Source organism: Triticum aestivum, chromosome 5D (assembly GCF_018294505.1).
Source record: "Triticum aestivum cultivar Chinese Spring chromosome 5D, IWGSC CS RefSeq v2.1, whole genome shotgun sequence".
Taxonomy (NCBI): domain Eukaryota; kingdom Viridiplantae; phylum Streptophyta; class Magnoliopsida; order Poales; family Poaceae; genus Triticum; species Triticum aestivum.
In genome coordinates this window covers 315,455,345-315,476,106 of record NC_057808.1, presented here as the reverse complement: position 1 = coordinate 315,476,106, position 20,762 = coordinate 315,455,345, and the positions used below count along the sequence as shown (strand labels likewise).

Here is a 20,762-nt window from a genome sequence, read left to right as displayed (position 1 = left end):
CGCGCTACTGATACCCATAGACCCGCGCTACTGCTAAGTTTTTCCCTAGTAGTGTATTGGGTTTAAACAAGTTTGCTCTGTCGAGACGGATGCCTAGAAACGGCAACGAGCTTTGCTCACAGCGCACCGTCGGGGAATGCAGAAGGAAGAAGACTTCGGCTCTCCCAGGAATTTGGATGTATCGTTTTTGTTTTCTGTAAGGATGTGTTTGTAAGGACATGTGATGTCTAATACTATATTAATATATGACATAGACATTTCCATAAATAAATCCCTGAAACCAACCTAGAATAATTGCCCAAATTATGATAAAGCTACCCCTGAATTGGTTTTGTGGTCCTATCCTGTTAGTTTCATTATTTTTTTCTCTCACAAAAAAAAAAGATCCATTTTCTTCTTCTTTTTTTCGCAAGGAGGAGTTTCATTCTTTCTTTGTTCAAAGGGTGATTGCGAGGAAAAACTGCGATAGCCAGGCCCAGGCCCTTTCACGAAAACGCGCATCTACACCGGGGCCAAATCGAGAAAACAGCGCAGCTCTGCCCTTTGGCCCGTCTCCAATCTCTCTCCACCTTCGCCGTTCTCCTCGAGCCGCCGTGTGCCCCCCATCTCTCCCCCCTCTGCCTCCGCCATGGCCCAGCACGGCTTCCTCTCCTCCCTCCGCTCCCACCTCCGGTCCCCGCCGCCGCCGTCTCACATCCAGCCCCGCCGCGGGTACCACGTCGAGCTCGGCGCACGCGAGAAAGCGGTCAGCCCTCTCCTCCCCTGCAGTTCTCTTTTCGCCTGTCGATTCGATCGCTAGATTGTATGATTTTACTCTTCGTCGTTGCGATTCCTCTGTTCGGAGGCGCAGATCGCCACTGTGGTTCTGATCTGCGCGCGACCTCGAAACGCATCGATTCGATCTGACTTGGAACTGGTGAGATGTTGTGATTACCGATTAGGGAATTTTCCTTACTGCACGTGATGGGTGATAGTATTCAGCTTTATTCAGAGTGATCGGCGTCAAGTTCAGGTGCCGTGTGGGGACTGGATTTTTCTAGTTAGGTTTACGAACTGCAGTGGCGGTACTTAATGACGGTGCTTACTATAATCCTTATAAGAGATCTGCAACTGACGTTTATGCATACTAGCTGCGCAATGCGTGTTGTAATGCACAGGAAAGATATACAAATATGTGCCTTATGTTTAGTTGAATGGTGCAGAAGTCATCTTGTCCTATCATATCCTTGTCCGCACAGAGGTGCGCCATATATCCTCAGAATCGATCAGTGTAATGCCGTTGTTTGCTGATCTTCAGGGTTTTGTATCGCTGCCACAGTGTTTTGTGTCACTGTAGTTTAGTGCTTCTGACGTTTTAGGTAACTAAAGGTTTCTATCTTGAATTCTAGGATGGTGCATTTTGGTGATTGCTTTATTTTGCGTTAACAGAATAATCGCCTTTCTGCAACTGCGAAGTTTAGTTATTTTATATTATTGGTAGTCTCCTTGCAGAAACGGTATTTTTATATGTAGCACTGGCATACATGATCTATTGCCTTGTGCTTTTTTTGGGCAATTCAGTTGGTGCCGAGGTTCTCATATAAGCATCTTATTTCTTTGTTGCAAACTGCGCTTTATGTAAAGTCTAGTTGTACAATCAAGATTCCATGCAGTTACTGTTATCAGATTTGATACGAAAAGCCTGCAACTCTACAAGTCGCAACTTGCAAAGTAGTGTTTAGTTTATTGCTTTTACATTGTGCTAGTTTCTTGTTAGCATGGTTTTGACTCTTCATCACTTGCAGCTTTTAGAGGAAGATGTTGCTTTGAAGAGGTTCAAATCATACAAGAACAGTGTGAAACGGGTCTCGAAAATCGGGAATGTTCTCACTCTCGTTGTCTTTGCTGGTATGTTATCATACTTTTGGATCTTTAAGACCACTTCTTATTCTTGTGTATTAGTCTTCTCTCTTTAAGGATTGCATTGTGCAATAATTAGTGATACAGTTTGTAATTGGATGTTGTTATATGCCTGTTATCATGTTAGTTGTGTCTTCATTTTATGATATAGGCATTTAGTTGGCGTGGGTAGTATCTCTCTACTTTCTAAACTAAGTTTGTAGTTGGGTTCGATAATGTAAGGGAAATGGTAGTATGCTTCACTGGTTAGTTTCTGTGTAGTAAAGTTGGCAACTCCGTATGGTAGCTATTTTTTCCATATGAATTCTGGCAACCCATCCCTCTGTTATTCATGACACTCTAGCTTATTTTCTGTCTGGAGTACTTATACTGACCATGGAGTGTATTATACAGCATTATTTCTTGAGTGCTGAGTTGCCATTTGAAAATAACTCATAACTTTTCGTCTCTTTGTTTCAGTTGCACGATGAATTCTTGTAACTAACAATTGCAATTATGTAACTTCGAAGATGATATGTGTTTTTAAAAACACATTTTCCTTGAATCTCTGGTTCTTGGTATTGCTGCTAGTCGCCTCACCATGGCCGTAGTAACCGACCGTCTGAAAACTGAAGTTACTTATTCATCTCACCAATTTTCAGGGCATGCTTTGTCCTGAAGCATGCAGTAGGTCCGAATACAGTTGCCTTTTTCATACTGGCAAAATGCATGTGATCCTTTTAGTTTAGAAACATGTTGTGCATTTCAGTAGGAATTTCTCAACTTCTGAAGAGAAATCTTGTGTAGCACACAGGCTGCTACGTATACTTAGTAGACCTTTTCCGGCATAGAGCAAATATCGTAATGTGTGCTTTATTTCATTGGCCTTGTAGGTTGTGGTAGCACCTGTTGTTGCATCTGATTATGGGTGATTCACTTCGCAGTTACGCTGACTACCGTCTGTTATGTTTTATTCTGCAGCCTGCAGCTACGAGGTCGTTGCACTGGCAACAAGCACCCAATGAAGTAAAGTGCAATCGGTGTGAGCCCCTTAGATCTTCCAGAAAGTGATTCATCTCATAAACTGGCATTATATCAGTACTCGTTTTGAGCGTCCTGTCGATCTTATATCATGTAAAATAAAAACAAACTAGGTTGGCCTTATTTGCGAGTCACTTTCTAGTTTTATTGCCTATTTGTTACCTGTACACAAATCCCGAGGAGTCGATCTGCTATTGGAGGATGTTTCAATAAACTGTTGACCTCGGATCTTTGATTGGCTTGATGTCTGATCACTTCTTTATGCATCCGTTTGTGCCGTCTGGTGTCTATGGGTTTGTGCGTCTGAGCAGCGATGAGAGTAAAAAGGCTCTACGTGCTAATTCATTCACTGAGAGACATTTTTCAATAGAACGCATTTTTTTATGTTAGCTACACTACCTCTTTTCTTAAATATAAGACGGTTTGGCAGTTTAATTTGAACAGAGGTAGTAATATATAAAGTGAATTGTAAGTTTTGTTGGGAAAATAATACTTCAGCCTGGATCACATAACTTGAGTTAAGTGTTTTTTCTATAGCTTACTATTGTTGCTGCCCGGTAAAGATTAAGCTTGAGTTCAAGGTTTTTTTAGGAAGGTTGTCATGGCTAGCTTTATTGATTAAACACTGATACATTGTCCACGAGCTTGCTGAGGCTCGTCGGTCCAACTAGAAGAAAACTTATTACAATAACTGAGATTAGCTAGAAAATCCGCCACTTGATTTGCAGATCTAAAACAGTGTTTAAAAATGATCTTTCCAATCAAGGTAGAGATACCCACACACTCAGTGAAAATTGCAGCCGCCAAGTCACACCAAGTATTCTCATCGGAACAATATTTGTCCACAGATAGTGTCAGATTCCGCTTCAACTCGCTGGAACCCGCAGTGTGTTTGGTTGGTTAGGAGGATTGAGAATTCAGAAGGGAATAGGCATGGGATTATAGACTCTAACTCCCATCGTTTTATTAATAGGGGAGGGGGTGGGAATTGGAAAGGAATTGTTTTAGTTAGTCAATCTTAGTCCTTCATCATAACTTACATTAACTTCCCATGTCTAGTTCCTCGCCAATTTTCATGAACCAAACAAGGGAATACAGTTTCTCCTCAAATCTCGCACATAATTCCTATTATGTGCCCAAAGGATTGGGAATAAAACGTCTCATCCATGTCTAATCTCAATACAACTCCCTACTCTAAACTCCCATTCCCCCTCCTAAGTATTGCCAAATGCGCTGTGGGGGTAATTAGAGCCAGGGAATGGGAATTGAAGGGGTATAAAACTTCAAATCTATTGTTTGGGTGATTAGAGCGAGAGTGATTGTAATGACTATGTTGGTTAATTAATATATGAGGGGTTTTAAAAGAAATATTGTTTGGTTAAAGGGATTGAGAATTCATAAGGGAAGAGGCATGGGACTTGAGACTCCAACTCCCACCGTTTTATTAATAGGGAAGGGGGTGGGAGTTGGAAGGGAATTGTTTAAGTGAGTCGATCTTAACCGTTCATTCTAACTTCTCTTGTCTAGTCCCATGTCATACAATTTCTTCTTAAATTCTCACACATAACTCCTGTCACGCACCAAAAAGGATTGGGAATAAAATGACTTATCCCATGTCTAATCTCGACTCAACTCTCTACTTTAAACTCCCATTCTCCTTCCCAAATATTGCCAAACACGCTAGTGTCTTAAACACGAGGGTTGTGATATTTGTCATGTAAATTGATAGCGTTATATGTGTCACTCCATTCCCTCCAAAATCCTAGCCTTGCGTGTTGGATCGGACGGTGTGCCGCAGCTGAAAATCCCACACAAAGAAAAGAAAAGGCTCTGCCTAGTGCTTTACCCTGTCATAGTCTTAACCGATAAGGGGAGGAGACGACCGTAAAACCCCGGAGAGGAGCAGCGATGGCGACGAGGGTGTGGGCGGCGTCGGCGGCGGCCATAAACCCCACTCTCCTGCCCCTCTCGTCTTCCCCACGTCCGAGCAGGCCCGCCCCCTCCACGCGGCCGCCCGGGCACCTCCGCCTGCGCAGCCGCCCGCCGCTGCCGGCCAGGGTCGTGTGCCGCCGCGCCAAGAACGCCGCCTTCGAGGACTACAAGTTCCCGGACCCCATCCCCGAGTTCGCCGAGCAGGTCAGCGACCTCCTGCCTCCCTCTCCCCCTGCGTCTTCTTCTCGGGACGGAGCTTCCGCTCCCGCTTCGTTCTGTTGTGTGTGACAGATTTCGTGCGGCTTGTGGCCGGTGTCTTCTCTGTTCTGTCCCAGGAGACGAGCAAGTTCAGGGAGCACATGACGTGGCGGCTGGAGCAGAAGAAGGAGCAGTACTTCGGGGAGCACGTGGAGGACATCGTCGACGTCTGCACCGAGGCACGTCACCCAGTCTCCACATTTTAGTACTTTGAATTGAGCAGAGTTTCTGTCAAGGGTTCTTGAGTAGTCGAGTCACATGGTTTAGGTTATAAGAATTTGTTGTTGCCCCGACAATGGTGAAAGAAGATTGCTGTGTTTTTAAGATAATCGAGAAAGTTTAGACTAGAATTGACACTGATAAGAAGAAAATCTGTGGTTTGGAAATTGATGAGCAAAGCATATGCCATGAATTAGCCCGGGAATGAGCATTAGAAAACTATTGTCGTGTTTCTGTCTTTGCATTCTTCGGTAGAGACCGGTAAAGTAGCTCAAATAGCCAAAGTTCATATGTGTTGGTACGAAGCATCTTTATCTTTAGATAGGTAAGATTGCAATTGTTTGGGAGTAGAAACTGCAGGCCCATGACACCGTGCAATGTATGCAAGTAAACATGAGGACGGCTGTCGTCCATTGGTTTTGTAAGTTGCCACCAGTTAGTTACAACTCGCAACCTCGCTTAGCTCGAACTCGAATTCCCTCACTGTATGTTCACATGCTATTATTTCAACCAGTCTTCATTCAGTTCAGCATATGTTAGGCTTAGTAGGACCTTCAAGAGTGATGGAGTTGCTTATGTAGGCGACAGTTCGATGTTAGATGTGACAGCACTGCACTACACTTTCAGCTAGTCCGCTAGATGAAATCTCTGAGATGTGATTCTGATTTGCAGGTCTTGGGCACGTTCTTGCAACATGAGTACTGCGGACCCGGGACGCTCCTGGTTCACCCATTCTTGGACATGAAGGGCGAGATCAAAGAGAGGGGCCTCCCTGGCGCGCCTCAGGCCGCACGCGCCGCCATCGCGTGGGCTGAGAAGAACATCGACAAGGACTGGAAGGAGTGGACCGGAGATTATTAGCGCCGATTTCTTTTTGCCACTCTTTGTCTCTGTTTTAGCAGCCGTCTGTTGTACCTGTAGTAGTTTCGATGTTTCAGTACAGACTTGGGTCTAGCTAGATTCTAGACTAGTCATGTTAGTCCGATCTGGAGCCCGTGAAACGCATGAAGTGAATTTATGCTCTGAACTTGATGAAGGCTGCTGGACTGATCCGTTCCGTTTCTTCTCTGAATCTGTGATGAACATGTCTTGGTGGCTGCCTGGCAGTAGTTGGTTGAAAAAAACTTGCCGGTGCCACATGTGGCAGGAATACTTTCTTTGCCTTCACCACTGTAAGCAAGTAGTAGTAGCAGTAAGTTTGTCACGCGGCAGGTCGTCAGGCAGGAGCGGGGGCACCGCACCGCAACGACATGCTGCGCAGGTGCAGAAGATGTTAGGCTTCGAAGGACCTTCAAGAGTGACGCAGTTGCTTATGTAGGCGACAATTCGATGTTAGATGTGACACCACTGCACTACACTTTCAGCTAGTCCGATAGATGAAATCTCTGAGACGTGATTCTGATTTCCAGGTCTTGAGCACGTTCTTGCAACATGAGTACTGCGGACCCGGGACGCTCCTGGTTCACCCCTTCTTGGACATGAAGGGCGAGATCAAAGAGAGGGGCCTCCCCGGCGCGCCTCAGGCCGCGCGCGCCGCCATCGCGTGGGCTGAGAAGAACATCGACAAGGATTGGAAGGAGTGGACCGGAGATTATTAGCGCTGATTTCCTTTTGTCTCTGCTGTAGCAGCTGTTTGTTGTACCTGTAGTAGTAGTCTCGATGTTTCAGTAGAGACTTGAATCTAGCTAAAGATTCTAGAGTAGTCATGTTAATCCGATCTGGAGCCCGTGAAACGCATGAAGTTAATTTATGCTCTGAACTTGATGAAGGCCGGCCTGATCCTGATCCGTTCCTTCTTGAACATATTCCTGCCACATGTGGTAAAAACTAGCAAAGCTTTTTTCAAGCAACTGCTGCCAGCCAAGTAGTAGTAGCAGTAAGTTTCTAACGCGGCAGGTCGTCAGATCCTAGCCCAACCGGGCAAGAAATCCATGGCATTTCCCTGGCGCGGCAGGAGCAGGGGGCACCACACGGCACCGCAACGACATGGTGCGCAGGTGCGAACTTAAGTCCCTCTCGCCGGTGACCGGTCAACGCCGCACAGTTCATTCAATGGCCGCGGAGTGCGGAGCTCCTTTTGTTGGATGCCATGTCCGTATGCAGTCAGTCGGAAGGGGGCCATGCCATTGAAGGAGCGCAGCGCAGGGGGCGACGTAGCAGGAGGAGGTGTGCATGGTTGATGGTTTCTTCCTGAAATGGCGCCGAGCCCGCGCTCTGACCGACCACCGACGTGACTTCTGTTGGCGCGTCGCCGCTGGCATGCGCGCACGCACGCTAGCTCCACTGCTTGTGCGATCTACGTACGAGTGTTTATCATGATGCACGCATAGCTTGCTCTGCCGCTGGCGCTGGACTGGGGTGTGACGCGGCCCGTGAGCGCCTCAATGGCAGCTTGGATCCATCCCCATTAAGATGTCAGTCATATAGCTGTAATGGCGTGGCCCTCGATCGATCCCCTGTTAATTTTCTTCTTCCCAGTTCCTAATGACAGTCGTGTATGCATGTAGTAAGTTTTACTTCCGGCGAAGCACGCACGGAACCGAGCACTGAATGCACGCCGTACCGTACGCGCGCGGCGCAGCGCAGAGGCAGGCAGGGACAGCACAGTAGCATCATCATCATCCACACCAAATCCGTGAGGCGCGTCCACCCCGTGTGATGTGAGTGTGGAAGCACCAAAGCCGGAGATGAGATGAGATGAGATGACGCGCAGCCCCTCTCTCTCTGCCTGACAGCCGCAACACGACCCGTGAGCAGTGGAGGGAGGGAGGGCCGCGTCATTCCTCTCTCTCTGACTGCCCGACTGAGCGTGTGAGCATGACTAGTCTCACTCCATGTCCATGGCCATGAGGCCATCGGAGCAAGCACGGCCCGAATCCATCGACCGGTAAGCCGTGCACGCGTGTATGGACAAAGGCTATGGCCACGGCCGGCTCGAGTAGATCTTGACCACCCGGGGGACCAATCATGGCGTCGCGGCTCGCTCCAAGTGGTCTCTCCCTCCCTGCCTGCCTTGCCCTGGTCACTTCTCCTTTATGTCCCCACACGCCAGAGGGTAAACCCTTGCGCAAACAGGCCCACGTTCTACGTCTTGGTTGTTGTTCTGCTGCGATTTTCCTGCACAAGCTTTTTTTTTGGGGTGTGAAACGAGACAACGACGTCACATGCGCGCTCCGTTCCTACCTCTCGGTCTCGGTTTACACAAGAATTTTGCATCCATACGCTTTTTTTTTCGTACACGAGCTTCTTGATGAAATTAGCTGAACGAAATTTACATAAGATGTATTCCCCTCCGTAAAGAAATACTAAGAACAACTCCAACTGGGCGACCCATTTCGTCCTCTGGCGTCCGTTTGAGCCGGCGCGGACACAAAAGTTGGCCCAACGCGCTGACCCAAACGGACGCGCGTCCAATTTTCATCCACGAGCGACCCATTCCCGGTCTATTTTTGAGCCGGATTTGCGTCGGCACGGACGCGCGTGCGCTCGCCTTCTCCTCCCCGGGCCCGCTGGTCGGTGGCACATTGGCCTCCCCTCATTCAATAGCAACCCTCGCCCCCTTCGTCGCCGACGCCGCTGCCCATTTTTTCGGTGACTCTGCCAGCTGCCGGCGCCGCAACATCTGCTCAGTAACGCCGCCACCTCCCACGTCGCCCGCCACCGCCGTCTTGCCGCCGGGGAACCGACTGCTTTCCACCCCCGCTCCCCCCGACACAGTCGCGACCACGACCAAGAAGCCGCCTCGCCACCTTGGCCAGATCCTCGCCGGCCCGCTCGTCGGACGCCGACAGGGCAGCTAGCTGGTCCGTGCGCGCCGCGACTCCCTTCGCCGGTCGTCTCCTTCGTCGACGCCCGCAAACTGTTCGACAGTTTGTCAAGGTACAAAATGGACTCCGCCGATGAATTCTTTTTTCACAATTTCCTACGACTCCGATGATTCGTCGTCCGATGACGAGGAGGAGATATTGGCTGCCGTGTTGGTCCATCACCACCTCAATAGCCAACGACCGTTATTCCGTGGCTCCATTCCGGGCCACCTTCCGGCGTTGAATCGCAAGCGAGAGAGCGGGCATCTCCTTCTTTGGAAGGACTACTTTGATTCAACAAATCCGTTGTTCAAACATCAGAAATTCCGCCGCCGTTTCCGTACGAGTAGACATCTTTTCAATCGTATTAGAGAGGGGGTGGTCGGCTATGATGACTATTTCGAGTGCAAAGAGGATGCCGTTGGAAAGATTGGTTTCTCCTCTTATCAGAAATGCACTGCCGCCATCTGAATGGTTGCATACGGAGTGCCCGGTGATCTCATTGACGAGTACGTCCGTATGAGCGAGTCTACATGCCTAGAGTCCCTGTATAAGTTCTGCAAGGATGTTATTGCTGTGTTTGGCGCTGAGTACTTGAGAGAGCCGACTCCTGAAGATACAACCCGTTTGTTGGCGATGAATGCCAGCAGGGCCTTCCCAGGGATGCTTGGCAGCATAGACTGCATGCACCGGGAGTGGAAGAACTGCCCTTCTGCTTGGCAAAGGCAGTATAAGGGCCATGTCAAGGCTTGCACTGTCGTAATAGAGGTCGTGGCGTCTCAAGATCTCTGGATCTGGCACACTTTCTTTGGCATGGCCAGATCACACAATGATATCAACGTGCTTCAGCGCTCGCCGGTGTTTGCTAGGCTTGCCGAAGGTAACAGCCCACCGGTGAACTTTACTATCAACGGCCACAACTACGATAAAGGATCCTAACTGAGTGACGATATCTATCCTTAGTGGACCACTATTGTCAAGACAATCCCCAACCCCTATCGGAGAGAAGAGGAAAAGATTTGCCCAAGAGCAAGAGAGTGCTAGGAAGTACGTCGAGCGTGCCTTTGGTGTTTTGCAATCTCGATGGGGCATCATTCGGTATCCTGCTAATACCTGGAGCACGCAGAAACTATGGGAGGTGATGACTGCTTGTGTGATCATGCACAACATGATCGTAGAAGATGAGCGCCCGGAACGTCCGTACGATTAAGGGTTTTAGTTTCAGGGTGAGAATATTGTGCCTGAGTATGGAGGAGCAGCAACGTTTGACAGTTCATCCAATTTCATCATGACATGCGTGTTTGAAAAACTCACGTGCAACTGCAAAATGATTTGGTTGAGCATATGTGGGTTCATGTTGACAACCAATAGATGTATCTTCTTTATTCGGCTTGCAGAACTATACAAGACATTTTTACTTTTATTCGGCTTGTAAAACTATGCTATTTTATTCGGTTGAAACTATGTTATTTGACTATATGTTTGAATGCAAAAGCAATGCAAAAACGAGGTATTTGTTGAAATAGAGCGGCCAGCCGGCCACGTTGGCACATATGGGTCGACGCGTTGGGCGCACTGCCGACCCAAATCTTTACTAAGAGACTAAACTATCTCATTATTATTTTTATATGTTCCATGCACACACTTTCCATGGGCAGATTCAGGTGTCATGGCACCTACTAAAATAGGGCCCTAAAATAACGCTCCCTCATTTCTCATGATATACCTTGTCTAGGCTTTTATGTTAATACTCACATTACAACATATTAGAAAATTGAGACACAACGAGCCAATGCATCGGGAGTATTTATGTCAAACAGCTCCGCGAGCCAATATATAAAGTCTAACAAATATTTCCATTTGTAAATACATAGAGGGGGTATAAAATTATTGTTGTCATATGGTGTTTGCACTTAACTCATTGGCCAAACTTCATAAGTTCCATTTATAAGGCGCACACGCATTTCAATAATAAACTGTACTTGCTGAGTATTAGTTATGTGACATAAAAAATTATACTACTACCATTATCATAACTCATACACTATTGGTCTAGATGACGGTCAAATATAAATATAGTCCGCATGCTTCTTGAAACGGGAACAGAGGGAGTATTACCTAACTTAATACTTCCACCGATTTTTTTACTTTGCATATTAGGAATGTCTTGAGTCAAGTATTTCGAACCTTGTCTAAGTTTGTAGAAAATATTCAATATTCTCGATATTGTATCTATTTGGTATTGTAAATATTAATATTTGGAAGATAAATATCATCAATTCTTAGATATCTAATACCGGAGTAAAAAGAAACAAAGCAAGTAAGTTGATTCCCCCTATTTTCCTAGGCACAACAAACCTTTTGACCTCCAACACAAGATCAATTGTGGGTGGCAGTGAGACTTAAATTTATCAACATATTCCCTGAACTTTAAGTATTTGTTGATGATTTTGGCGGTTATCAAAATGTTTGTACCTTCAAATTTCATCCCAAGTTCATCTTTACACCATTTTTTGTCAAAAAATTAAAAAAATCAAAATAATATAGTTCCCAAAATTATGATCCAGATTTTTTTATACTAAAAATACTAGACATCTTTCATTGCAGTTTGTACAAATTACAGGTTTATGTGTTTTATTTTATGCTGTTTGTACATGAGAAGAGCCTGGTTTGGCGGCAAAGTTTCCTATAACTGTGGCATTCCAATGCTTAGGTGATGAATACTCTAGTTTTCAAAAAAATGTGGTTTTCTCAGTCCGATTTATAAAAAAATGCATATACCTCTTTTTAAAACAATTCTAAAACACGGTATTGGTTGATGCCAAACATATGAATGTATGTGAAACCATGGTTCCTAAAAAGACCACAATAGTCTTCCATAACTCCAAAAAAACCGAGCTACCCAATGAACATAAGTAGTTATGTAAAGCGTGACACCAACACGATTTGATGGCAAGATCATTGATTTGCAATGTTTGTGGATTTTTGTCATTAGATTCATGTGTTTAGATTTTTTGGTAAGATTAAGTGAATCATGACATTCCTATCCATGCATCTTTGGAATTCACATAGTATAGTCCTACGACTGTAGTAGAAATCACTGCATTCCACTGGAATTCATAGATATACCGCGTTTCAGACACAACTTGGCATACATGGCACGTGGGCTATTTCTTTTAATCATTAAACACCTCTTTTCAGTTTGGTTTATAAGAAGAAAAAAAAGATGTTGACACCTCTTTTAAAACCATTCTCTTAAAACATAGTATTAGGTATGCTACGTTTAAGAAACGTTCTATTAATTAATGCCAAATATATTGAAGTATTTAAAACCATGGTTTCTAAAAATATGGTAGTATTCTTCCATAACTCCAAGGAAACCAAGCTACCCAACGAACATAAGTAATTGTGTAAAACGCGACACCAACATGATTAAGTGGCAAGACCATTGATCTACAATGAAATTGTGGATTTCTGTCATTAGATTCTTGTGTTTAGATTTTTTGTAAGATTGAGCTAATCATAACATTCCTATTCATGCATTTTTGGAATTCACATATAGGTATATGATTGTCATCAGTGCATTCAATGAGGAGAGACGTTCCCGTCAAGTACGAAGACGTCTGTGACGACTTCGTCAATCTTAAAATAATGCGCCGGCTCAATCTCTCGGAGGTGCTCATAGGTGTAGGGTGTGTGTTTGCTTTTATAGGATGAGTATATGTGCATATGTATGAGCACGTATGTACTATGTTCTGAAAAAAATTGTCATCACTGCATTCCACTGACTGCATTTCGGACACAGCTTAGCATCATGGCACGTGGAGTATTTTTACTAATCATTCCCTACTTATCAGTTATGGAGGCTGTTCATCTTTTCTTGTACCACAACATATACGCAAAGGATAAAAAGCTCGTACATACATACACACACTCATGAGTGAACACTTCTGTCCTACACTTGCACACATGTTGTATTATATATCCCCTTGCGCTCCCACACATCGCTCACACTAGTAGAGCGCGGCTACTCATCTGTAGCCACCATCTCAGCTCCACTACCGCATCGCATCGCCTCTGCTCCACCACCACCACCACCACCACGCCGCCCACTCGACGGCAATGGCCGCTGCTCAGTGACGGCCCCCACCGGCCCGGCTATGCCGGAAGACGACGCGTCCTTCCTCCTGTGCGCCGAGGACGCCTTCTTCTTTGTCGACGCCGCCACCGCCAGCACCTGCACCACCGCCGAGCAGATCGGTGGCTGGTGCTCCGGCGCCGAGGAGGAGTCGGCGGCGGCCTCCTTCGTGGCCGAGCTCATCGGCGGCGAGGCCGACTACTCGCCCCGGTCCGACTACTCCGACCGGCTCCGGTCGCGGTCCGTCGACCCCGCCGCCCGGGCCGACTCTGTTGCATGGACTCTCAAGGTGACATAGATGAGCTTGTTTGGATTGGATGGTGCATGTTTGCGTGTGTAGTTTTCTGCTATCTGTATCTTTATCTCATCCCGTATTGTTATGTCTTCCTTGTTCAGGTGCAAGAGTACTACGGATTCCTTCCCTTGACGGCCTACCTCGCCGTGAACTACATGGACCGGTTCCTCTCCCTCCACCGGCTGCCGGTAAGCTCGCCGCCCGGCGCCCGCCGTCCTCGCCCCGCCACGTCACCAACCCTCAACACACACATCTCACCATGTCAGACAACCATGTCACGCGCGTATCAGATAACCAGCTTGTGCTCTGTATCTTTCGCCATGGTGCGTAGTGCTCGGCCGATGCTATTTTTTCCTCCGTATAAAAAGAAAAGTTTTGGAAGTTGGCGTGCAGACTGCTGCTAGCCCATCAACCCAACGAACCGGCCAATTACGGTTATACCCTCAGACGGAATGAATGGGGCATCATCGGGGGCGTGTGGATTTGTTTATGCGCTCAAGACAGACAGAGCGGTCTTTTGGCTTTGCAGCGTGCTTTAGCTCAAGCCCAAGCTTTTAGTATCGTGGAACAACAGGCCTTATCATTGTGCTTTGCCTGACTGCCTGCCCTTGTGCTCCACATCCTCGTGTTAAGTAAGCATATGGCCTATGCCGTATGGGATAGTGTTTGGAGCCACTGGCGTCAGGTATCTATCTCCTCTCAGCCTCAGTGACTCTGCAATGCAATGCATGGTGGGGTGGTGACAGCCAGCAGTAGTAGTTTATTTACAAAGCAGCATTGTTTTTCTGACTTTCTTGTTGCTTTGTGGATGCTGTGTTAGTAGTAAAACACAGGCCCTTGGATTATTTAGTTATGTTAGATGGAGTTCAGTGTGGGAGCTACAGTAGACATGGCATGCTGGCGTCACTCCATGATTTCTTTCAAGGATTAGTGGTTCCAAGTGATACTACTACTAGATGGTGATGATATGCTAGCTGAATAATCCAATTGCTGATGTGACTGCATATCTCACCAACCTTATTACTTTGGGGCCAATGTTAAGATGGTAAACAAACAGGCTTATAATATCACTCTCCTAGTGCTACCCACAGTAGGTAACAGTGGTTAATGTTGTCCTCTTAGCATAACTACAGGGGTCCCACTGTATGTAGTATATGGTACTATGCATCTAGTCTGCCTTCAGCAAACTATTTATGTACGGTTCCGGACTCCATATACACTTGATTTAAGGAATTTGAAGAGGGTTTATTCATTCATGTTTGCTCATAAAAGAACAAGAGATAGATCGTGCTACAAGAACACATAGACATAGTGTTACATTATCTGTCCTTGCTTTGTGGATCCTTGTTTCAGCTATATTAATTGCAGTGTTTGTTTGTGTTCTTGCAGCAGGAGGATGGATGGGCAATGCAGCTGCTAGCTGTGACCTGCCTCTCCTTGGCTGCCAAGATGGAGGAGACCCTGGTGCCCTCCCTCCTAGACCTTCAGGCAATTACACCCACCTGATTCCACTGTCATACACTTCTATTCTGATCCTCAACTTTGTTACTTCATCAGAGTTGTAATGTGAATTATGGATTTGTATATTGGTAGATAGAGAGCACAAGATACATCTTCGAGCCGAGAACGATCCTTCGAATGGAGCTTCTCGTCCTCACGGCGCTCAACTGGAGGCTCCGATCGGTCACGCCGTTCACATTCATCGACTTCTTCGCTTGCAAAGTTGACCCGAGAGGGAGGCACATGAGATACCTGATCGCCCGAGCCACACAAATTATTTTAGCTGCGATACATGGTATATTACAGCAATTTTTTGTTGGTTGACTACATATAGCTGTTGCCACATGGCACTAATGTAATAATGCTGCAAAATGCAATGCCACAGACATCGAGTTCTTGGACCACTGCCCGTCGTCGATGGCTGCCGCGGCGGTGCTGTGCGCCGCCGGTGAGACGCCGTCCCTCACATTGCTCAACCCTAGGCTTGCAGTCAATTGGTGCATTGGCCTAGCAGAGGTAAGAGAAGGATCAACTTCTGACCACAGAAACTTCAGCACACTGACAAGTTATAAATCGTGATCAAGTTGTGTAAGTAACATCATATATCTTTTTTCCCTGATAATAGGAAGGGGTGAGCAGCTGCTACCAACTAATGCAGCAGCTGGTGGGTGGAAAGAGGGCAAAAACCACAGCAGCAGCGGCAGTTAACCTGTGCTCAGACGAGGTTCTGTCCTGTGATTCCTCCTCCTGCACCACCCCACCCCCACCCAAGAGGAGGAAGAGGTCACCTCCACCGGTCATCACATGAAAACAAAGGAACGGCGAGTAGATAAACCATCATTTTACATGGTTTTTTTGGGGGAGGGGGTTAGATTAACAGAGCTTGATTTTGATTTCTTGCTGTTGTTGTGTTGTTGTGATTCTTTTTCCCATTTGTTCTCTTCTTTTGGGGTTCTTTCTTTTTACACCTTGGTGGGGGCTCTTCCTTGCTTGGCCGTGCTATCATGGCGGCCCCTGCGCTGCCAGTCTGTGAAGGATGTGGGAAATATCAAAGAAAGAGAGAGGGTCAGAGAGAAACATGTGTGCTTACCACCCTGTGGCTATGGGTCTTCACCCCGATGCAGAACTGCAGAGGATACATTGATTAGATGCTGAGGGAAGAAGAAGCCATGGCTGGCATGCAATGGCAGATACAAGAAAAGTAAAAATGATGGCAATGAACAGCATGTTTGCATGGCACATTGCATGGGGATAGATAGATAGATGTGGGTGAAATCATGGTGGTGGTCAAGGAGGAGTGGTCAGAGCTACAGCCAAGGTGTGGTAGTAGGGGCCTTCTCGCTGCCAAGCTCTGTTCATATTCATGAGGGAGAAATTTGTTTGTTTCCGAGTGGTTTGTTTGTTTTTTGTTGTTGATGTTACTGAAGAGAGAGGGGGGGCATGGTGTACTGGGAGGCACATGCATGCCCTAGCTAGTGTGCTGCCCTGGAGTGAAATATTTGTCCATCTCCAGGCTGAACAGTGTCCGAGCATGAGGCTTTTGGGGGCCCTTGCTATTTGTACTTTATTTTTCCATCATCAGCAATAAAAGACGTTGCCGTTTACTACATTATCTTGAAAGAATGTGAGAATTTCCATGCTTTGCATTCTGTTCCTCTTATTTTTCAAACAGAGCTCAATGTAGTTGGTGTGTACATTGTCAGCCTAATTGGGAAACTGAAAGTCAGAAAGTGCCCCACAAAGCAAGGGACTGATCCTTTGAAAGTTTGAATTGTCTTGCTAATGATCCCAACATGTCAAACAAGTAACAATACAACATCACATGATTGTTGAAAGCCCGTTATATAGTATTGGGTAGGTTGGGCTCCTCCTACATGCTTAAAGCGCTGTAGGAAGTAGACATGCATTGCAAGTAGTATTGACTTGACTTCACATCCATTTTCTTCCCAACAAGAAAGAATTATCAATTCAACCAATGTGACATCATAATGCTCTAAGCCGCCTAACCGATAGTTATTAGCGTACATTAATCTGCTCGGGCACTGCAAGTTGATTGTAATGAAACTACAATTGGAACGAATCTGAACATAATATACATCCCCATGGTGGTGCAGGGTAGGCACTCTGTAAATGTATATATATCCCTGCCATGCCACATAGGAGGAATAATATAGTAATTCCCATCATGCCTACTCATGCATTCATAACAGTGGTCAATGGTCAACAGTAGTGGCTTTCAGGAATCATTGGAGGTGTACAGAGACAGTTGGTCACATCTTTTTTAATCCCTCTTTTCAGTGTTTCTGGAAGGGTAATTTCCAAAGTCATATGACCATGACCATGATGACCCAAGGGAGGCACACATGGAAGTCATATGGCCATGGCATGGCGCCATGCATGCCATCCTTGATCTTGGTCTTGTCCTTCTTCATTTAATTTCTTTCCCAAATAACACAATGGGGAAAGCCTGATCCTAGACAGCTGAGTGGAGTACATACTATGTGTAAATGGTTGCAATTTTGCAGGTGCCTTTTGACAGGGGTTGGATCTTGGGAAGTCTTTCTAGGAGGCTGAGAGGGGGAAAAAATTCGTCTTTCCAAAAGAGAGGAAAGCAGCTTTGAGATGGTCTTGCCTATGTGTTACACCCACTTGGGAGGAAGTTTTTTTCTTTTTGACAGCCAAGGATCGCCTTTGATTCCTGATCGGACGGCGGCGATGTCCCCGGGCGAAAAGAGCTGAATCTCATGCTTGTTTTTTCTACAAGAAAACCGATGAATCCAACGTGATGGTGCAGGTGCAACAAGCGGATCCAGCTTTCGCAACACCCCTTTGCTGATTCGACGTCGCACTTTCCTCCTCCTCCCGCGCAAAAAAGCCACGATTTTCAGGTAACTTTGGAATCCCATGCACGGACGAGCCCGAAAGCCACGAGGACGAAAGACCGGTACGCGCGCACAGATTGCAATCGCAGCTGCATGCATGGATACCCCATACGTACCTTTTGCAACGTTATTCTTTTCCGGAAAACCAAGACATGGAGATCGATCCCAGCGCCATTGATGAGCAATGAGAGGCTCTGGGTTTTGGCTGGAGCACGGTGACATTCTAGTGAGATTCTGTCGCTGCAAATTTTCAAGCTTAGATGGAATTGTCGGATGCTTCTAGGCTGCTGCGGTTGGTGATGAACCGATGGCGTGTTTTGGTCCCGACTCCCGACGAATGGTCAAAAGCTGGCATGATAGGAGAATATTTGGAGAGGGGCGGATGTGTTTCTTTTGTGCTCGCGTGGGGAGACAGCTGCCATGCCCCGTCCTTGCGCATTGCAATGTCCGTGGACTTCTCTTGGATTTTCTTTTAGGCATACCTCACGTAAGTAGGGTATATATGACGTATGGTGGTAAATTGCAAATGCCCACCATCGCGAATGCCACTTGTGAAGCATGATTGCATATATCAATTTCAAGATATGAGATTGCTAACCGGACTTGCAAATGTAATGTTTAAGGGGTCGTAATTTATAATTGACCAATAAGTTATCATTTTTTCCCTCCTCCCCTTCCGAAATATAGTGTGTGTATATTTTTTTCTAGTAGTCGAACTTTGCGAGGTTTGACCAAATTATAGATTTTTTTCTTCAAGTCGAACTTTGGAAGGTTTGACCAATTTTTTTTCTAGAAGTCAAACTTTAGAAGGTTTGACCAAATTATAGAAAAAAATATTATTCGTGATGGATCTAATGATTTAATTTGGTATTGTATGGATCTAATGATTCGATTTGGTATTGTGCATGTTGATATTTTGTTATAGAAACTTAGACAAACATAGAAGTTTCACTTCTAAAAATTTGTACACATTATATTTCGGAACGATGTAGTATGCATCTATGAAAAGAAATACTTTTGGTACCTTGACTATTGTTAATTGCACATAATATGTCCTTTTCCCGCTGAAAATGGATTTAGTGATGGACATGGCAGCAACTTTGCACCCCTGACAACCTAGTCAACAAAGATTGACAACACTTAGGAAAATTGAAAAAAACAACCAAATATATATATTTTTGGTGAAATTCTATTTGAATAAAAAGAGTGAGGAGAAATATATTGTGAATAAAAGGTAAACATACGATGGAACTCAAACTGTAATTGAAAAACCTTTTAGATGGAGGTTACAATAAAATCAAGAAAAAGAGCAATAAGAAAGTAGAAGGAAAAATAAAAATAATAGGGAACTAAAAATTAAATACTATAGATGATTTTTTTTAAAATATGTGAATTTATTAAAATAATAATAACAACAACAACTTTACTCGGTTTCTAAAATTTAATCCAGCCATTCTTAAAATCTTTAATAGCTTGCTACAACTTTTATTTTTTATTTGTTTGAGGGGGAAAAGAGAGCTTATATATTGCTTCTACCCGGGGTACCGTCTTTCAAGATTACATCAGTTATACTAGGTGCCACACTGCCCATCATAAAAAAACTTCCCTTAGTTCTAGCATAAGCAGCAAATTTTATTGTATTTTCAATTCTCATGTACCCTTTTTTTTCAAGGTTTGGATTGTAGTATGTCAATATCAACATATGTCCATCTTTTAGATAGTGTATACGTTAAATCGTTAAAGGTCAAGGGAGCGAGGTGGAGATGGTGACGACGTGGAGAGGACAGCATGGCAGCGACTGTTGGGCAACGTAGTAATTTCAAAAAAATTCCTACGCACACGCAAGATCATGGTGATGCATAGCAACGAGAGGGGAGAGTGTCGTCTACGTACCCTCGTAGACCGTAAGCGGAAGCGTTATGACGACGCGGTTGATGTAGTCGTACGTCTTCATGATCGACCCATCCCAGCACCAAAGTTACGGCACCTCCGCGGACTGCACACGTTCAGCTCGGAGACGTCCCGCGAACTCATGATCCAGTAGAGCTTCGCCGGAGAGTTTCGTCAGCACGACGGCGTGATGACGGTGATGATGATGCTACCGACGCAGGGCTTCGCCTAAGCACCGCTACGATATTACCGAGGTGGATTATGGTGGAGGGGGGCACCGCAAACCCTAAGAGATCAATGATCAATTGTTGTGTCTCCAAGGGGTGCCCCCTCCCCGTATATAAAAGGAGTGGAGGAGGGGGTGTTGGGGAACGTAGTAATTTCAAAAAAAATCCCACACACACGCAGATCATGGTGATGCATAGCAACGAGAGGGGAGAGTGTTGTCCACATACCCTCGTAGACCGAAAGCGGAAGCGTTTAAAACAACTCGGTTGATGTAGTCGTACGTCTTCACGGTCTGACCGATCCAAGTACCGAACGCACGGCACCTCCGAGTTCAGCACACGTTCAGCTCGATAACGTCCCACGAACTCCGATCCAGCAGAGCTTTCGACATGGGCATGAGTCTGAAATACTAATTTCAACTCTTGGAACATCTCATATGCTCTGTGGAGTTTCAAAAACGTCTTTGAAGCCCCGATTCTAAGCCGTAAAGTATGGTGCACCAAACTATCAAGTAGTCATCATATTGAGCTTGCCAAACGTTCATAACGTCTGCATTTGCTCCTGCAATCGGTCTGTCACCTAGCGGTGCATCAAGAATATAATTCTTCTGTGCAGCAATGAGGATAATCCTCAGATCACGGATCTGAGGATAATCCTCAGATCACGGATCTGATAACTCACAAGTATAGGGGATC

The 20,762-nt window shown here is 45.6% G+C and overlaps 3 protein-coding genes across 4 annotated transcripts; all 3 read left to right on the top strand.

Moving 5' to 3' along the window:
• Positions 1-451: 451 nt before the first annotated feature.
• Positions 452-3,163, top strand: LOC123121434 (succinate dehydrogenase subunit 7, mitochondrial). Its single transcript, XM_044541401.1, has 3 exons — positions 452-745; positions 1,785-1,887; positions 2,860-3,163. The coding sequence occupies exons 1-3, from the start codon at positions 629-631 to the stop codon at positions 2,901-2,903; spliced, it is 264 nt and encodes an 87-aa protein (XP_044397336.1). The 5' UTR covers positions 452-628; the 3' UTR covers positions 2,904-3,163.
• A 1,583-nt stretch (positions 3,164-4,746) lies between these two features.
• LOC123121433 (protein PLASTID REDOX INSENSITIVE 2, chloroplastic) lies at positions 4,747-7,178 on the top strand. 2 transcript variants are annotated; one of them, XM_044541400.1, is made up of 3 exons: positions 4,747-5,055; positions 5,187-5,288; positions 6,738-7,178. In XM_044541400.1, exons 1-3 carry the CDS (start codon positions 4,828-4,830, stop codon positions 6,924-6,926), a joined length of 519 nt encoding a protein of 172 aa, XP_044397335.1. In that variant the 5' UTR covers positions 4,747-4,827; the 3' UTR covers positions 6,927-7,178. The 2 variants fall into 2 exon arrangements, with proteins under 2 accessions (XP_044397335.1, XP_044397333.1); XM_044541398.1 differs by lacking the exon at positions 6,738-7,178 and adding an exon at positions 6,001-6,390.
• Positions 7,179-13,135: 5,957 nt separating this feature from the next.
• On the top strand, positions 13,136-16,674 carry LOC123121432 (cyclin-D2-1). Its single transcript, XM_044541397.1, has 6 exons — positions 13,136-13,561; positions 13,669-13,755; positions 14,957-15,055; positions 15,161-15,362; positions 15,453-15,583; positions 15,693-16,674. Exons 1-6 carry the CDS (start codon positions 13,295-13,297, stop codon positions 15,873-15,875), a joined length of 969 nt encoding a protein of 322 aa, XP_044397332.1. The 5' UTR covers positions 13,136-13,294; the 3' UTR covers positions 15,876-16,674.
• Positions 16,675-20,762: the final 4,088 nt, after the last annotated feature.